The sequence below is a fragment of the Sitophilus oryzae genome, unplaced genomic scaffold, assembly GCF_002938485.1.
Source record: "Sitophilus oryzae breed Bouriz unplaced genomic scaffold, Soryzae_2.0 scaffold_1740_pilon_pilon, whole genome shotgun sequence".
NCBI lineage: Eukaryota > Metazoa > Arthropoda > Insecta > Coleoptera > Curculionidae > Sitophilus > Sitophilus oryzae.
In genome coordinates this window covers 588715-608728 of record NW_022146436.1, presented here as the reverse complement: position 1 = coordinate 608728, position 20014 = coordinate 588715, and the positions used below count along the sequence as shown (strand labels likewise).

General features: G+C 31.8%; 1 protein-coding gene across 2 annotated transcripts in view; it reads left to right on the top strand.

The window, feature by feature from the left end:
* The window catches only part of LOC115881796, a 42646-nt gene that overhangs the window by 16432 nt on the left and 6200 nt on the right, over window positions 1–20014 (top strand). Inside the window, exons 11-16 of one of the 2 annotated variants that reach the window (XM_030899462.1) lie at window positions 2406–2610; window positions 2669–2841; window positions 7476–7591; window positions 7646–7755; window positions 15589–15821; window positions 16024–16146. In XM_030899462.1, coding sequence (XP_030755322.1) covers window positions 2406–2610; window positions 2669–2841; window positions 7476–7591; window positions 7646–7755; window positions 15589–15821; window positions 16024–16146 — 960 coding nt within the window. The remainder of the gene's footprint in view (window positions 1–2405; window positions 2611–2668; window positions 2842–7475; window positions 7592–7645; window positions 7756–15588; window positions 15822–16023; window positions 16147–20014) is intronic. The other variant, XM_030899463.1, reaches the window with a different exon arrangement.

Below are 20014 nucleotides of genomic sequence, written 5' to 3'. Positions count from 1 at the left end.
AAAATAAAGTTTCTTGTATGCAACACACTGTATTTTATTTATAAAATTGGACTAAAATAATAATAAATTTGAATAAACAATATTTGGCGATATATTTCCGGAAAAAGCCGAATAGCTCCGAAATTTTCAAAAGTTTTGGGTCGCGACCGTTGCAAGAATAGCGCCAAATAGTGTTTACATTGTCCTTATGGGCACTTTCCAATCTAAACTTGTTGCATTTATCTATGTTTTAATTGTGTTTTTTAGACATTGTGAATGATCGTAAACTAAAAAGTATAGAGTGTAATTGAAACCACTAATTGGAAGGTTCTGAATGAAGCGTAAGAGCCATTGCTTATTAATCTCTCCTTATTACTTTGAATGTCGCTTATCATATTTTAACCGCTGTTTAGATATGGTATAAAATCTTCGTAATCGTAAAAAAATATCGTAATCTTCATATCTTTTTTAGCAAGTTTTGTTGAAATTTGGGACTGGGATTTATATCACAGAGGAGATAATTTAGCTTAATATAATTATTAATTTCAGTGGTGTCCCGGAAGATACCCCAACAATTATTTTTGATAAAAAAATTGTGCTCCACAGACTTTTCAATTTTTGGTTGGGATAGCACCTATTTGTGCGGTTTGAAATTTTGATGTGAAATCTGGCAATACGCATAGAAAAAATATATCAACTCAACTTTTATCCCTTTTTAATACATTTGATTTTTCACTAAGCTGTCTACATCACTGTCTTACGCTAAGCGCAAATTGAGTTGCGTATATCGCGTGTGACCTGACTTGCATTGACGACCGGTATGACGCGTACGTGTCACACGCGCTGCGTTGTAGCAATTTAATATAAACATTTTTTTTTACGTAGTAGCAAAATATAAACAACAAATTAGATGTCAAAATTATTTATATTAGATCCTGTTTAAAAATAATATAGTCTTTAAATTTTTTGGCAACGTTGGTTTATTAAATAATAATAATTACAGAACTAATTTGTTATATTAACAACAAACTTTAAAATCATGAAATATAAACATTTATTAATTTTTTAAGCATGCAGTGTAATGGAAGGAAAATATAAATAAAAAATTAGAAATCAAAATTATTTATATTATGTACTTTATATTACTATTTAAAAATAATATTTACTTTTACTGGTATTTACTTTAAAAAATAAATGAAATATTTCTTCGCAAAAAACTACCTGTAAGAGAATTAGCATAAACAAAATACCAACATTGTTAACTTTTTTTTTAAATTGGCACGTGTAAAACTTTCAATTTAATGTTCTCATCCCATAGTTCGAGTTCGATAACCACATTTACTTAACCACATTACTTAAATATGATTATTAAGTTCAACTAATTCATATTATTAAAACATCTAAAATACAAATATGTATTTTTAAAATTAATTCTAAGTTCATCTCATCTCTCTTAAAAATTGCTATTTCTCAAAATTTCCCATTAAAAAATAGACCATATACCATATAAAATAAAATAATTGAAAGATCGGGCTACGGAAAATCACACTAATTTTCGGAAAAATTTTGACCACCTGCACACGCACACAATCGTCAATTAAAAAAAACTACTATTTTAGTATTTTAAATATTTTAATAAACGCAACAGTAGCACAGTACTTATAAGGCGAAGTTATAAAAATTTGGAAGAACTAATAATGCACTCACGCACACAAAAATCAAACGAATACTAAATTTCATTTATCAAAAGCATTCGATAGTCGTGGCTCAACGATAACCATTTAGTCGCACGGCGAAGTTGTCACATATGCTTTAGTATACAAATGAATGAATGATTTTATTTGAATAAAACCATTCGATAGTTGAAATCATTCATTCTGTATATATTCGATAGTTCCCATCGCTAATCTTGATATCTTCTTTCAAACCGAAGATATTAACAAAATTATAATAATTACCAAAAAATAAGGCCTTAATTACCTTATTTTTACAACACGGTATCAGTAGCCCTCTTAATTATGCCCATTCTAACAAAAAATAAGATAGAAACAGTTAGTTTATTTTAAAATCGACGAATTACCAGAATACCATAATACCAGAGGTATTAATATTTAATAATTAAGATATTAATAACAGTGAACAAGAAACGACTATTTCAAGTAATAAAGGCATTTTGAAAAAGCAATTAAAAGATAAAAAACGCTGATAAGACTATCAAAATGTTGATCTAATAACAATTTTACGTTTATACTATTACGTCAAAAGCAACTTTTTTCCAAAGCCTACCATGACTTCACTGAATCATTGTTTCTTGTTAAAAAGTTGTTTTCTCCATTTTGAAGAAAGACTTAATCTGTCATTAATAATTTCCTACTTCAGATTCCACTGAATTGTACGAATTATCAAACCTTTCTTTTAATTTTCAGTTAGTAGTTAAGGGACTTAAACTTTTAGACATGGCTATTTCAAGATACATGTCTCCAGATATGGTTTTACTGATGGACAATCACAGAGATTCAGTAGTGGCTCAGACAGGGACTTTGTTGTATGCCAAATGTCACGACGGTTCATGGGAAATAAGAGATAGTGCCTTAGAAGTGGTTTATACCTTATCATCTAATGCCCATTCAAGTGAGACATAATTTTAAATTACTAATTAATACTTAACTGCAATATATGTTGTTTTTAGAATATCCTGCGTTTAAAAACATTCTCTTAGATGTAGAGCTGCCACAATTGGTCTTGAAAATGGCCTTAAATGATGGGGAATATTATGTTAGAGCTTCAGCTGTAAAATGTTTACAGGAATTAATACAATCATCAGAAATCTGGGAATTGTATTTAAATATGGATCATTTCTGTGTAAGTTTTTAAATGTTAATATTTCTCCTTACAGTTATACATATATATTAACTAATTAAATTACCTATTTAATATGTATATGCAGTTATAATATTTACCGTTTTGGCAAAGGAATAGCTAGCATAGGAGATTTTCAGTGCGATAAAAAAAGAAGACACGTCTGCAGCTTACCCTGCAGTGTAACAAAATCAGATAACTTTGTTTTCTATCTTTGTTAAGAAGTGGCGCGATGAGTCATGAGATTGCTTCTGCGAGAGGGGGCGGGGTCCAAGCGTTCGCCACGCGTCGCACACAGGGCTAGAATTGAAATCAAAGTGGTAAAAATAAACTTTAGAAATGTTATTTTTGGATATTATCTCATTTATAAAATTCCAACTTGATAAAAATAATAATCAATTAGAGTTATATCTCGTAATTTTTCTTTTGCAAATAAATAAACTCCTACTTTAATTTTAATTTATGGTTATGCTTAATTTCCATAATAAAATCGTTTTGTGTAAGATACTGGGTGTTGATTTTATATCACACAGTAAAATATTGTGTGATATAAAATCAACACCCAGTATCAAAAGTGGCTCACCTCTATAACTTCTTTATTTTTTCACAACTTTTGATTTCTAGATGGCACCTTCGGTATATTTTTATTTTATTTGATAAAAAATGACATTCTGAATAGAATAACATATCATATGCCAACTTTTGACATTTCCGCTTAAAACAAAATCGTATTTTAAATTTCAATCTAGAGTGCCATGGCCGTGTTAAAAACACTAATTTTTAGTCAAGAAGCCTTGGAAAAATAGATTTGATCGTTTAATATTTTTGGTGTCTTGTCCTGGCCGCTTAAAATATGCCCAAATCGTATTTTTAGCCATATCTCATTTTTTTCAAATGGAACAAGTGTGGCTTATATGCGAAAATGCCAGAAGTTGACATATGATATGTCATTCTATTCAGAATGTCATTTTCTAACAAATAAATTAAAAAAATCGAGAATACCATTTAAAAATCAAAAGTTGTAGTCATTTCCGGTGAAACAGGAAGTGGCCGAAACTAATGGAATATGTCAATCAATCTTGATTTATGTCATATACTAACATAGCAAATCTCGTTTATTTATCTGGAAAACTAAAAAAGTTCTAATGGTGAGCTACTTTCCTGAAACACCTGGTATACCATAAAAAGATTTAATAGGTACTATCAGTGGGGGATACAGAGGGGGGGACCGTAGGGCCCGGGCCCCCCCCCTAAAATCTGTAAATTGGGTTAAATATTAGGCTTTTGGGTTAAAAATGGCGCCCTAAAAGGGATATTTTCCATTATTTTTTATTTGGGCCCCTCCTAAAATAAATTTCTGTATCCGCCCCTGGGTACTATTCTTGTTACCTCTAATAAAAATTAATAGAAAAAAATCACATCTTTTAAGATTGGAAGTTAAAAAAAAATTCTTAAAACCAGTAATATATAAATACTATACGTATTACCACTTACTCCACAACTAGTACCACTTAGTACCACTACCCCACTTTAGCCCACAGTGCGTCAGCGGCCGTATATTTCACCAAATAATGAAACAAAATCAAAAGTATAATAAACTACACAAACAAAATAAAATATTAAGTACAAAATTGACATTCCTATGAGATCCTAGAATTGAACACGCAAATAAAATATCAACACAATAAATATAACAAAAATTAGAAATAGCTAGGTATAATATAATATAATTAAATAATATTAATATATTAATAAAAATATTTAAAACTAACAAGAGTAGGGATATCCGTCACTTTTTACAAATTTTGTTCACTCATATCTAGAATTAATTTCATTTCAATGGGATGTAGCTGTAGCTACTCTCAACTCTCTTTTTATTAATAAAACAGGAGAAGCACAAAATTATTTGCTTGTATTTAGTTTGTTTCTTAACTTAGATTTTGTTCTTTGTTTAATTTTTTGTGGGAAAAATGCGTGTTAAACTTCAGTAGATGAATGAGACAAAATATTTTCTAAAGATATCATCTTCGGAAATGCCGGCCCTACAGCGCATAAAAAGGGATAATAGGAATTTGGGGAATTTCTCTGTAATTTTGCGACCGGAAAAAACGATGACCTATGGTTAGGTTAGGTTGCTGGGGTTTGGGATCATGTTTGATCCCTCACTCGGAGGCCTTGGGCCCATTGCGATACCCCTGTATTGTTGTACCGAACCTTCCTCTCATTCTTTCTTTGCGTTAAAGCACTTCCAGCTGGATGACGTTGGCTTTTGCTGCTTCCTTTAGTCCCTCCAAAAAACCTTGCCCTAAAGTTTTAAAGCGTCGGTATTCCAGTACCGGACAGTGGTACAGCAGGTGCTCTATGGTTTCTTCTTCCTCTCAGCATTCTCTGCAGTAGTCGTCGTTGGAAACTTTCCATCTCACGAGGTTTACCCCCGTGGGACAGTTTCCAGACGACACCTACAATTATGCATACTATGTCTTTTTTGTGCTCTAGCAGTTGTTTTGTCTTTTTGCTATCTACCACTGGCCATAGTCTTCAAGCTGTAGCGCAGTCCTCACGGTGTTGCCGCGTCTTTTGCTGCTTGGCCTTGATGGCAGTTCCTATAGCTTCCTTCAGTGTGTTGATCGTCACAAGTGGTGGGGCATCTGTGTCACTTAGTTACTTAAGGATTTTATATATTAGTATAGATTAATTTTATTATCGAAATATTTTAAATTTTAACTTATAGTATAGTCTGTCCAACGAGAAGATTCTTGACAGTGATAGACGTGTCTGTCATTTTAATTTCAAAGTAGTTTATTTTATTTTACAAAGAAATAAGTTGGTATAACTGGAACGCATAGCAGGATATATTTAAAATTTGATTGACAAGATGACAAGTGATTCAAAATATTGTGAAAAAAACTGTATAAAATTGAAAAAATGTAATCGAGTTATTTTATTTAATAAAAACGGTATGTGTTAATACAAAACAAACAAGAACAAGACACTACATACCAAAAAAATATAAAAAAGAACTATTATTTCCTTTAAAGCTTTATGAAACTACCCGCATTTATAATTATATTTATCAATATAACTTATGTACAAATACAAATTTGTAATATTCCACAGGAATAAATAAAATAACATAGGTAAATAAAACAACTATTTTATTAATAATAACACCTACCAAATGTTATACCTTAAAGGTTGATTAATTAACTTTAATCTTAATTTTTTAAAACCAGTACCTTTTGACATTATTTTTCTGCAGTACTAAAATCCATTATTTACCTATCGTGTGATGTCGATATTTTACAGCTACTCCAGTTTTTAGTATGTGTTTAGTTTGATCCTTCTACCATATACGAGATGCACTTATCTACGACGAAATGGTATCACGGCCTCTCCCCTAGCCCCGTCTTTGGCGAGTCTGCCTGCTTCCTGATTGCCCACCACATTGCTGTGACCTGGCACCCCGCACAGAGTAGCCCCAACGCAGCCAGGACAGTGCTTCTTGGCATTCCATCAGAGTTTTCGATCTCACTGATTGCATGATGATACTTCTTAAAGCGCCCAGGCTGTCAGAGTATATCACTATATCCCCTATTGGTCTATCAGCAATTTTCTCTCGTATACAACTAGCCGCTTCCTTTATGGCGTAAATATCTGCTTGTAGAACATTACAGCCATCCGATAGCCTTAAAGATCGTCGGATGTCTAGTTCTTCTGACAAGATGCCTATGAAAGGATGACCTATAATTTCTAAACAAAATTTAATAAACAGTAATATTTACGCATGTCAGATTATACGGTTTACGACGCGATAGTCGCTTAATTTTTTATTAATAATTAATTAACATTCGTTAGATTTCTATTTAAATCGGTAGCTTACAGACGAAATCAGTAGACCTGGCAACTCTGTGATGGACAGACGCGCTGACGCGATGCGGAGGCGCGTGAAGAGCAATAATATTAATGGCGATTTAATACGATAAAGGGCAAGTGGATGGGAGACGACGGCATTTCCAAAATTTGTTGTCTTATTAGAGTTTGTCTAACTCACAGTCCTAGTGGAAGCGGAAACGGGGAAGTTGTGGTCCATCTTTGTTTAAGCTTAGACTTTTTGCACGTAAACTGGCTTCCTAGCTCTTCAATTACCGAACGTGTATACTGTATGATGTGTTTTTTTACTAAAGCATATTATATAGTAATATTATAAACAAAATTAAAAATATTTACACTAAAAAAATAATAAAAGGTTTAATAATTAAAAAGTAATTTTAAAAGTTATAAATTTTATTACAAAATTAAAGCTTTAATATCCTGTATCTGAAAAACGAAGGCCTTGTGAACACATATTTATATAGACAATTCCTCGTGAATCGCCCTGTATTTAATATAAAGTGTGTTTTAAAAAACATGTTTCATCTCCTGTGGAGAGACTTCTCACATAAAATAATTTTTATTTTTCATATCAACATACATATATCAACAAATAGAGCATCTTTATGTTTTTAAAATTAATTTTCAGTATGTATTTTCTGTATTGTTCACATTTGGACATATGTGTAGGTCCGATTGTGCTTTGTTTAGTAGCTACTGAATTTTGAGTCGTCCTATTTATTATTGTACAATAATTTGTTTTGCAGGATGATATATTGGATATCTTTCAAAAAGAGACAGAAGGCATAGTTCGAAAAGAAGCAGCTGAACTTATGTACAAAATTGTAAAATTTTACGAATTTCCAGAAGAAACACAGCACAGGTATGAGATAAATATATACATTTGTGCGCACTTAGTTTCTTTTATGTACACTAGGTTACATGATGTAATGACCTATGCTGCAACTGGTGATTTACATTGGGAAGTTAAACTTTACTCATTGAAGTTTTGGTTTAAAATGGTAGAGAAGTTGCTGATGGACGAAGGTATTTATATTAGAGATAATTATTCTAATTTAACTCTTTAGAATTTTTTTAGAATTTAGAATGAGTGGGAGGAGGGTTAATCACTTCGACCTTACAGATCCATTGTGTCCCCCTTTCTTGAATCATAACTCATCATACAGTCCCAGGGCTTTGACAAAAGCCAGTATCTGGGACGGTTTTATAGAGGGTAGTTCTCAATCTCCAATATCAGTCGTACCAAAATTCATGGCACGAATGGTTGTCGTCTCGGCGCACTCAGTGATGAGGTGTACTGGTGTTTCACCATCTTCCCCACAGAATCTGCATTCGCCGTTTCTTCTTAGTTTCAATCTACTGAGGTGTTCATTGAGGAGACAGTGTCCTGTTAAAAACCCCGTGACAATCCGAAGATTGTTCTTAGTCAGACCCAGGAAGATCTGTGATTTTTCTTGATCATAAGCCCTCAGAAACTTCTTCGAAATTTAACTCTTTATTTAACTTTGGATTTTTTGTGTACCTCCATTGTATCTCATATAAATCACCTTGCTTCGAAACAAAACACAAAAAAAAACAACATAGTTTGTTAGTTTTGTCACAACCATGTATGCAATTAATTTTATCATAAATAGTATTGTTGAATTTATGAAAGTGCGATTTTTGTCCGCTACTATTTTCTTTTTCTATCTTTAGTTCTGGTAAAAAAACAGGGATAGTCGGGTCTGAAATACCTACCACACATACTAAAACAAATGGTAAACCTATGGTAATCGCAAAACAATTTCCGATGCACGTGATCAACTTTGAGTGACAAGCAGGGTTGGCATGATTTAAATCAAATGATTTAAATCATGATTTAAATTGTGATTTAAATCAAGGGATTTTTTTAATTTTAATCGTGATTTAAAACAAAAAATCAACTTTTTTAAAACTTTACAATAAATCGAAAAATAAATGTAAAAGTTATAAAAATGTGTCCTAGAAAACTATAAAAAATATTTCTATAACAGATATACCCTATATCTATTCATTACATAAAATGTTGCACTTGCTATGGTAGCCTTTAAATACTTTTAATAAATCGAAAAATAATTGTAAATGTTATAAAACTATATAAAAAATGATTTGTATAACACATACCTATACCTACTACATATCTATTCATCAATTAAAATGTTGGACGGATTTTAGAAGTAATTTCGTGTGAATCCATTACACTTCTAAAGGGCAGGGATTTGCTTTGAAATTTATGTACTAGTGGCAAAAAAAAACGCTGTTAGAATTCATTTCATTCGCAACCTCTAGTGCAGAAAAAGGTTGTTTAGATGTTAGACTGTATCTTCAAATCGTTGTCAGAAAATATGCTGTTTTATATCTTTTTTGAAACTGCTGTATATTGATGAAGATAACTTCTGCCTTCATCAATTTATCTTCTAGTTTTTTTACCGAAATTTCGACCTGCAATAAGTATTTTACACTTTGACAATAGATAATACCAAAATAATACTAATTTCATTCTCGACCTAAGACTATTTCCGAACAATAGTGTATTGTGTAAGGAGTAAAAATTATACTTTTTTTGACGAGATTGTACGGTTGAAGGCTGCGTTAGGTGATAAATAAAACAGTTTTTTAGGACAAAGACAAAATGCCTTATGAAATAATTATAAAATTGTTCTATAGTATATCTATAAGGGCGTTGCTTACAATGTTAATAAATGAAATACTGTCCATGTTTGCACTATTATAAAATTCTTAAAGAACTAAAGAGTCACAAATTACTTCAATATAAAATTAATACCTTCTTAACCTCAAAAAAGTTTAACACCATCATAATTATTGATCTTCTGTGAGAAATTCCCAATATGGATTTATCACCATGGAAGAAGATGAAAAGGAGTGGGCATTTAAAAAGGAGCGCAAATAAAAGCCAAATTGCCCCTTTTTAATTTGCAGTAGAATTTTTTTTTAGAGAATTTAGAATGAATGGGAGGGGGGTTAATCACTTCGACCTTACAGATCCATTGTGTCCCCCTTTCTTGAATCATAACTCATCATACAGTCCCAGGGCTTTGACAAAAGCCAGTATCTGGGACGGTTTTATAGAGGGTAGTTCTCCATCTCCAATATCAGTCGTACCAAAATTCATGGCACGAATGGTTGTCGCCTCGGCGCACTCAGTGATGAGGTGTACTGGTGTTTCCCCATCTTCCCCACAGAATCTGCATTCGCCAATTTGTAGTAGAAAGTGTACCAAATTGGGTCCGGAGAAGACGTAGAGTCCCTTTGTAATTAGGTAGCAATTTTTTTGGGCCAAAATAATATACCTTGGCCATTTTCCCAGCTTTCCGATACAATCGTCAACTCTTTTCTGCCTTTCTCGATAGTCTCCACAATTTTAAATATTATTGCTCTCTTTTTGGACAAAATAATAAGCCAAATTAATTTACCACCTTTTAACCTGGGAAAGTTGAGTTAGGTTAGAATTTGAATGGCCGTGACTCCTGTCCGTTAAACGGAAGAAGTATTATTCTAGTCCTTCGCCTGTAAAGCGAAAGAGTATTGTAATTGATATTGCGTTGTTTGAATAATATAGGTGGGCATAGCTAGTCAATTATAAAAAAGAATAACAAGCAATAAAATCAAATTCGTTTACCGGTTGACAAATAATTATAATTAATAATCAGCATTCCGTTTCACGAAACTACTAACTCCCGTCAAACGAAAGAGGACTCCTCTTTTCACACCCCGCTAATATTTTATAAAACAGATAATGCAAAAAAAGTAAAGTGCAAAGTGCAGCTAGACGAAACTCTATGAAAGCATTCTGTTTCTTAAAGATGTTTACTACATCCTTACAGGATACTCAACGAAAAATATTATGCGGGGTTGCCACGTGTAACAAAATATATACCGAAATTAGTACCTACTTAAAATGTTAATACCTAATTATGTGGGTTAATATTGATATTCTACAATATGATATTGTTTTATATTTTTTGATAAGTTGCGTGTATCGACCACTCCTGTAAGTCGTGTATAGGATCTATTTAATTTGACCCCTAATTTAATTGAATTAATTATGATTATTGCAGCTTAATGAAATTATGATAAGAAATCATCATCAGTATTTAATAAGGATAAAGGTATGATAATACATATAATTAATACCTAGGTACCTGGTACCTCTATCTACCTATGCTAAATTACAAATTATTTACATGAATATTCTTATTGTATGAATCCAATACAAAATTTGACAACCTTTGAAATTAATAGAATCTCTGACTGTCCTTTTTTTGAAAAATAATTTCGTAGTGCTTGTAAAAACAACTTTATTAAATATTAAGGTCCTATAACGTTTTTAAATGACACATATTTGTTGTATTACTTAACGCCATGTTTATGTGAATTTAAGGGTTTGTCAGTGGCCGCCATTACTCACGACAAATATAAAAATCCAAATTAGCACAATATTCATGCTTTTTATAAAGATGTAAGGTGCTATATCGGATTTATTGAGTTAAAACATGAGTTCAAAGGTCCTTTAGATCAAAAATTATACCTTTCAAAAATATTTAAATATTTTCATATTTTTATCAGATCGGCTAATTACCGTCGAATCTAAGGCGCTTCTATTTTTTGATAAATACATACATATATTTTATCAGAAAAATTTGTTGCGCAAGCAAATTCTGGGCGCTGGATCAATTATCGCAAGTCATAATATACCTACAGTAAGTATAGATAGGTATTTTTCTTATCATCCATTTCGCATGATGGCGACGCTTTAATAATTTCATCTTTTCGGATTATGGTGAACAAGTAGGTGAAAATATTTTTCTACGTTATATATGCTTTATTCGATATTTTTATTGCAAGCAGTGACACAAAAGAACAAATATATCGTATTAAGTTTAAAACAGGCAGCGTTTTATCAATCTTATAAAATAGTTTTATGCTTGCGGTATAGGAGCGTCAAGAAATATAAATATAATGGTTGTATAGTGCATGTTTGGATAAGTTGTATTAATACCTCGAAAAACATCCTTATAAAATAGTTTTTTAACAAAACAGAAACATATTTTATTAGGATGATATAAGGAGGATATAAGTATATGTTAAAGAACTGAAAGATTTTATAATTTGGGCCTTTTTTGGTTGTATAGCTATTCGATTAGAGCTGTAAAGGGCGTTATAAGACTTTCGTAGTTCTATAAGATATGCTGTATAGCAGTTTTTAGAGCACTTATAAAACTGATTTTGCTACTTGGGACTTTAATTGGAATTAAGTCCTAATTATTTGGAAATCCGATTTAAATAATGTTTTCTATTAAAATCAAAAAAATCTGATTAAATAAAAAAAATTTGATTTAAATAAAAAAAATCTGTTTTTTTTTTATTTTAAAAAAAAATCATGATTTTTTCCAACCCTGGTGACAAGCGATGGCGACAGCGCTGTCAGATTGTGATGGATTTATGAGATGAATCTTAATTTAAAATTGACAAACAACATATTTATTATATCATTTTTAAAGTTTAAAGAGTTTTACCTTTTATTTTTAATTTAATAACTAATATTTTAGTGATTAATTGATTTATTTGTTTTATAGCTTAGTTTACGTATTACATATTGGCGAAAACTAGTAACTAGTCCATTATGAAGATTATTATAAGCGTTATTATGGGTTATTTATTTATTGATGTACATCTTACAAACGCCATAAGTGGTAATAAAAAGTAAGAGGGTGCTATCATGCACAAACTAATAATCACAGATTTTAATAAAAACTAACTTTGAAAGTGGTATATTGTGCTTATTAAACAAACTTACTTTTCTGACTGCAGTCAATGGTAATAAAGGACCTTTATTGTCACGTTCTCGTTCAAAATAGTTAAAAAAAAACAGGGAAGCTACGAGCTCTTGGCTTCGACTGTTTAAATGCTTTAACATATTTTTAACACACAATTTCAAGAAATGCACTACAAAAACTCGAAAATTTAGTTCTTAAAAGAACTGTTTCTACTTAGAAGTGGAATTTATATAAAAAGACTATGAAAATAGGCAAAAAAACGAGAATTACTCACAAAGATTCAACAACACGATATTATACAAAATAATGACTGACACTAGGATAATTGTCAAATAACATTGCTGAACACGGCGCGGCGCAATGTGACCAACTTAGCGATAATATAATTCGATTTAAACTAATGTTTGCAGCTTTAATCTAAATAAAATATCTGATAATATATTATCAGATATATGATAATATATGATTAATATCTTAAATTATACTACAAATTTAAACATTTTTGCCAAAATTTCAGTTTAGTCAGGTTTATAGACAGGGTCAATGTCAATATGATTGATGACGTGCATCGGAAAATATTTTGCGATTACAATACATCGGAATTATCCTAAACTAAAGAAAACCTTCAGCTGACGAGCTTAACAAAATCACACTGAACTACTAATGAGTCTTATATTATCTTTAATGTTTTGGTACAATATGATCGAAAAAAAACGACGTCAGCGATAGCTCTGAGATGAAGATCGCACTCAATTTATATGTAAAATTATATGGGGAATGTAATTGATGTGTTCATTTCCAAGCCAACTGGACACATACTGTATTATCATACAGGAAAATATTTTATTTTTGTCGCTCACACGGATTCTGGAACAATTTTTCTCTTTTAGTAAGTAACCGGGGGTGTCCCTTATTAAGCGATTTAAGCCTATTAAGAAATGGCATAAATTGATATATGTTAAATGCTGTTCGGCTGGTGTTAGTTAAAGGCGTTGCGTGTGGTAGCGAATGCCTCCTATATAATGCGCGGTTGTCAAATCAAGTATTTTTTATTATTTAAAAAATTAATTATTAATTAATATAATATATCAATAATTAAGTTTGTTTTGCTACAGCTCTAACACCTCACATAATATTCTGTTGGTGTGTCCGCTTAATTTTTTTATTTTTAACTCGCTAAACTTAAATCGTAACTACCGCACGTACTAACTCTGCATTTCTTTGTATCTCTGTCTTTTAGCTCATAACGCAAAGTCATTCTTTGTCTACTCATTAAAATGCAGACCACTGATTTAGCATGACAAGGAATAATTTAGACTTTCATCTGAATGAAGCGTTATAATATAGTGTCCAGATTGGTCCAATAGTTATTAGGCAATCTTTCAATTTTTTTTAAGACTTAGGTGCTAGGTTACATAATAAATTATTAAATCGATTTTTGATTACATTAATTATTAAAACGACTTGGCGGTAGTTTAATCACAGATTATTACCAGATGTGGCACTTATTTCATCTTACTGGTAAATGCCGCCGTGACCTCGGACTGCCTCGGACCTTTAACAGGAGTATAGACGTTGTCAGACTTCGTTTTTTTTCTTCTCGAATGCATTGTTGCCTTTTATACAAATTTAAGAATGTATTTTTTTATATTTTTAACATATTTTAAATTCTCACAAAGGAGTACCATTTCAGAGGGTAATATTTATTACAATATACAATTTATACACCGATTTATTACAAATACAATATAAAGATATTGTCACTTGGTAAAAGCATAAATGTCAAGAGACAAAACAGGTATTAGTTTAAAAATTATAAAAGTAAGATTGGTTGACGAATGAAGATTTTTTATAAAATTTATACTAAAAAACAACCAACTGATCAGATAATAGTTTTGTTATTATTAAAAGCCAGAGTTTTATGTCTTAATAGTAGTTGAGTATAACAAGTTTTACTATAAAAAGCTGAGTATATTAGAATCTTGTTTCTTAAAAATCGACTCTCCCTAAAGTCGACCAGACCGCAATATGATTTACATTTTATTTTTTAATTTAAATCGTAAGTTTTATGAGAAAAGTACAGGAGGTAAAAATCTAAATTAATCAGCCTGTAGTAATAATTTCTGGTACAAGAGCAAAATAAATGGAAGTTATGTCATCATACAACGTAACAAAGTACAAATAAATACGCACTTCCAACTTTTTTCATGGTTCTTTACATTTTTTGCCTGCTCAACTATTACTTTTTATCAATCAAGGTCTACCAATCATAAAAATGTAGTTAAATAGGTACTTACGGTGTTTCGTCCTTTGGCACTCCAAAAAAATTTTGCCCCAACATTTGGGGAAAGTATTCTTACAGTTTTTATAAAAAAAAAACTCCACCAGTCTTTTCGTAACTATCCATATTAATTAATTACATTATTTACATACGCTAATCCACTAATATATACGATAAAAAATAAACGCAAAAAGTTGCTCTCCAGAAAGATAACAAAAACACACAAAAATTTTATTTTCACACGTGAATAAATTTTTTTTTGTCGTAAAGCCGGAACACGTCTTTCTTCTAAAAAGTGTCGAGTTTTACTGACCGGACTGTTAAAAGAATATTTGTATTAAAATATATAGAAAACATGGTTACATTGTATCTACCAGTTTAGCTTTGTCGCCTTCTATACAAAAACAAAAATTCGGTATTTACATAGGCCAGCCTTTGGGCCAGCTATAGATAAAGAAAAAATAATGATTAATACCGACAAAGGCCCAACAAAAGTAAAAAACATTTTCTAATAATATTTCTTTTCGCATTTCTTGTTTTTTTTTCGATTTGAACTCCGAAAAAGAAAAGATATTCGTGGCATATTTTTATTTATCCGGTCGGTGATTTAAAGGGACCGAACGCATCCTTGTTTAATTTAGTTTGTCCGTCTTACTGAAAAATCTGAAATAATAAGCTGTGACTTGGTGCTAGATCGATTTCTGATTGTATTATTAAAAGGACTTTACGGTAGTTTGATACTGATTATCTATAAAATTTTAGGTATGATAGATAGAAAATTTCCCTCAGTGACATTTTCAAAAGAGCACAGGAAAATTGTAACTCTAAACGACGTTGAGGTTAAGAGACGCATCATCAAAGTTTTGAACCAATTGAGTGACATTGGATGTTTAGCAGTTTTAAAGGATGCGGTTGAAGACGAATGTCATATTGAAGTGTCACAGGCAGCTACTGATTTTACTAGAAGGCTTCTTGATTTATTTAAGAAATATAAGGTAATTAATATCTATTTTTATATTTCTAGATTCATTTCAATTTTAGAAGTTTACTAAGAACTTTCAAAAAGTGACTAACATTACGTTTACAAAAAAATACTTTTATAATGTTGCATTATGTTGTGATTTGAAGCGCTCTGTATATTTAGCCATGTGTTATAGCTTTGCGCCACTTGTGAATACATTATCAACATTTGTATAGGTTACTACAGAAAATGTTGACTATCCAGTAAAACAACGTAATGAAGAGTCAAATCCTAGTTGTTCATCTGTGCCACCAACACCTTCATCTCTTAGTTCAGGAAGTTTGGAGAGTCCTTCTCAGGTATAAATTTGATATCTTATTATTATACCGTGCGGTGCATCGGAACGCGGGACACAGGATATCCCATGTAAATTTTGGAAGGGTCAAATATTATCTCCCCAGATAATTTTATGTAAAAATGATATTAGATTTTTTTGAAGAGGCATTAAGGTCGTACTTTTGTGTAGAATTTCGTTTCATTTGAAATAGGCATCTAAAAGCTATTTGCAAAAATCTACATTCTAATTAGCAAAATTTTTAATGCGGTTAGCTTAGGTTAGGTTAGGTTAGAAACCATAGAAAGCTACAATTAAAATACCAGCAAAAATATTATTTTGTCATTGTCAAATTTGATGTCACTTTTTGTTTACATTTTTTTAAATTTCTGTGGTTTGAAAAAGGTAGTTAGTTTTTTTCTGAATTGGAATAATCATCTATATACAAAAGAAATAGTTGAGCTGGGCTCTGGTGCACAATAGGTCCCCACGAATTTAACACTTTTTTGGGATTGTTTTGCAAGACTATCTTAAATTGAACATTTTTAAGCAAAAAAATTGTTGGATGAATGTGTGTTTTCTCTTTAAAAAGCGGCAAAAAAACGTATTTTAGGTTCAGGCGACCGACAGTAAATATGTAAAATTTTCTACACGGATTCAGTAAAAACATCACATATTAGCATTTTATTACCTTATATAGACGTGGAATGACCTAATTTAAGCACAAAAATGTAACGAATCATCTTTGTAAGCATAAAAATTAAGAAAATATATTTATTTACATCATCTCAAGCCAGCAATTTTATGACTTTTTCGATTGACAGTTAATCGATCATCGGTATGTCATCTATGGCCTTCGCATAGAATTTGCGACGTTGTCAATCAAATTATTTTATATGATTTTCTTCTGAAATAAAGTTTACGTCGTGGAGAGACTTAAAACGGTAAGCTATCACAAGCATTCGTTAGTGTGGATTATTTTAAAGCAATTTCTGAAATAAAATTTGCGGATTTTTCAGGTTCTACGAAAATATCATTTTTTTAAATATATACTATTTTTCGACGCGTAATCAATGAAGTTTTGTCATTAGGCACAATTAGGTTAGCCTTGGTTATTTGGAGGGTGTTAATGCATTGGTTAGCCTGGTTATTTGGGGGGTGTTAATGTGTTGGTTAGGTGGTTATTTGGTGGGGTTGGTTGGTTTTTACTAATTTTTATTTGTTTTTTTTTTGATATTTTAAATCGTCAAAATCTGCATTTTTTCTGAAAGAATACTGCTCTAAAACACCCCTGAAGTCCTCGTTTAAAAAAAATGATTTTACACAGGGTGAGTATGGCAACACTGTGCATAACCTTGTATATTACTGGCTTTATGAAGGTTATAATAGGGAGTTTTCGCATTGAAATGTAGTGAAAATTTCGAATTTTCAATAATTTTTTTTCATAGAAAAAGTGGTTCATCCAACAATTTTTTTCTTTTAAACTATTCCATTAACTATGGGATCCACATTGAAAATTAAAAAAACCTCGAATTCTTGGGGATCTGTTCTGTACAAGACCCGTTGAGCTGAGAATAGTATTCGCGGTGTACGACTTGTTTGCTGTTCATTACTCGATCACTCGCAGGCCTCGTTCATACTAAATACATCCACAACAATTGATACAAGGGATAATCGAAATATTTGTAACAGAAGGAACTTTATTCTATACTAATTAATAAAATGTTTACATAATTCCCCAAACAATACCCCAAATGACTGTGAAATTTACGCCTCACAATACAAAACTGTTAAGGGGAGAATCTTTAGCATTCCACAGAGGTGTCGTTTTCAGTCCATCTAAATTTCTGTATTTAATATGCATATAAAGACGGTTTTTGAGGGTGCTCCACAGAAAGAAGTTGTTCGGTGAAAGATCCTGTGTTTTTTTTCTACTGTATCCCCAATAAACGTGAGTCAATGTTTGTCTTTTCTTCAACATGAAGAATAAGTCATAGTTATTTTCTTACTGTTTAATTATTTTTGTCTTCGCACTTCCATTTGATTAATACCTTAGTGTCTTTTAGTTTCAAACGTCTGGTTTATTCTTTAAATTATTGACTTATTCGATGTAGAATGTAGAATGTTTAGAAGGGGAGTTAATCACCGCGACCTTATAGATCTATTGTGTGTTCCCCTTTCTTCAACTCATACAGTCTCAGGGCTTTAAGAAAAGCCAGTATCTGAGACGGCTCCACAGAGGCCAGCTCTCCATCCTCGACATCAGACGTGCCAAGGTTCATGGCACGAATGGTCGTCGTCTCGGCGCACTCAGTGATAAGGTGTTCTGGTGTTTCCCCATTTTCCCCACAAAATCTGCATTCGCCGTTGTTTCTCAGTTTCAGCCTACTGAGGTGTTCGTTGAGGAGACAGTGTCCTGTTAGAAACCCCGTGACAATCCGAAGATTGTTTTTACTTAAATCAAGGAAAACCTTTGATTTTTCTCGGTCATAAGTTCTAAGGAACTTTTTCGAGTGTCTTAGACCGTTGGAGGACACCCATTCCAAGTTACGGATGGAGTCTTCCAGATTCTTCAGTTCCGCTTTCAGTTGGTTCCCGTTTGGAAAACAGAACGGTTCTGGTCCAGTTAGTGGAGTGTTCGCTCCTTTCCTAGCTAGATCATTTGCTAGCTAGAAAAAAGGTTTATTCTTTAAACTATTGACTTATTCGATAAGCTTTGTGGAGACTGAGTTGCGAACATATCTAACACAGCGGGAATACTATTTCCAGCAAAATGCCGTTTAAACATCGTCACTTTTTCAGAAGTTGCGAAATTTATAATTATTTTATTCAAAATTACTCTGTTTGGTATTGTAGATAAATGAAACAAGTTTAGATTGGAAAGTGCCCATAAGGATAATGTAAACACTATTTGGCACTATTCTTGCAACGATCGCAACCAAAACTTTTGATAATTTCGGATCTTTTTTCGGAATTATGTCGCCAAATATTGTTTATTCAAATTTATTATTATTATCTTTTAATTTTATAAATAAAATATAGTGTGTTGCATACAAAAAACTTTATTTTATATAAGGGCATGTATGTGAAATACCTATTAAACATTGGAAACCGACGTTATGTCACGATCCACGATGGTTTTTGCAGTTCACAGTTCACAACACAGTTTTTTAGTTTTTAATGCCACTTTTTTATTTTTGAACGTTCTGACTTTGACAAGAGAAAATTGTTTCTGTTATTGTTTGCGGTTGTTCTTAGCAACCGCTTTAGGCTTGGTGCATTTCAGTTGATTTCAACAAATTCCGACCACAGCGCACTCTCCGGCTGAAATCAGAACTGATCAACAATATAGTTCACGCCGCCGCCGCCGTCCCGCCGTCATGTCGATCGCATTAAAATAATATTGAAATCGGGGTTTGTCATAATATTTAAGTATTTTAGTTTTTTGCTAGTGCCGTTATTGATACTATAAAATACTCAGGTGCGAGGTTTGTGTGATGTAACGTTGTTTCGGGTAGTAAAAAATAAGTGAAAAAGAATTCAAACTAGGCGTCTTGTTGTGTTGTGACAATTTTAAATGTTAATAAAATTGCCAAAAAAATGTTAACGCGTAAAGGAGAGCGTAATTAGGGCGTTGTTGGGTGCAATAACATTCAATAACTCGACTTTCCCGGATATTCAACTCTCCCGAAACAACATTTTATAGCGTCATATAATTTCTTACACCGATTTGATCAATAGCAAAAATGGATTCAAGCAGTTCGATGAAACAAGTGAATAAACAAAGCGTTTGTTACATAATCAAAAAATTAAATAGACATATACTTGAGAGGATGAAATAGAACTTGCAATATTAATGGTTATACTTTTTTAATCAACTAGTGATTAAATGT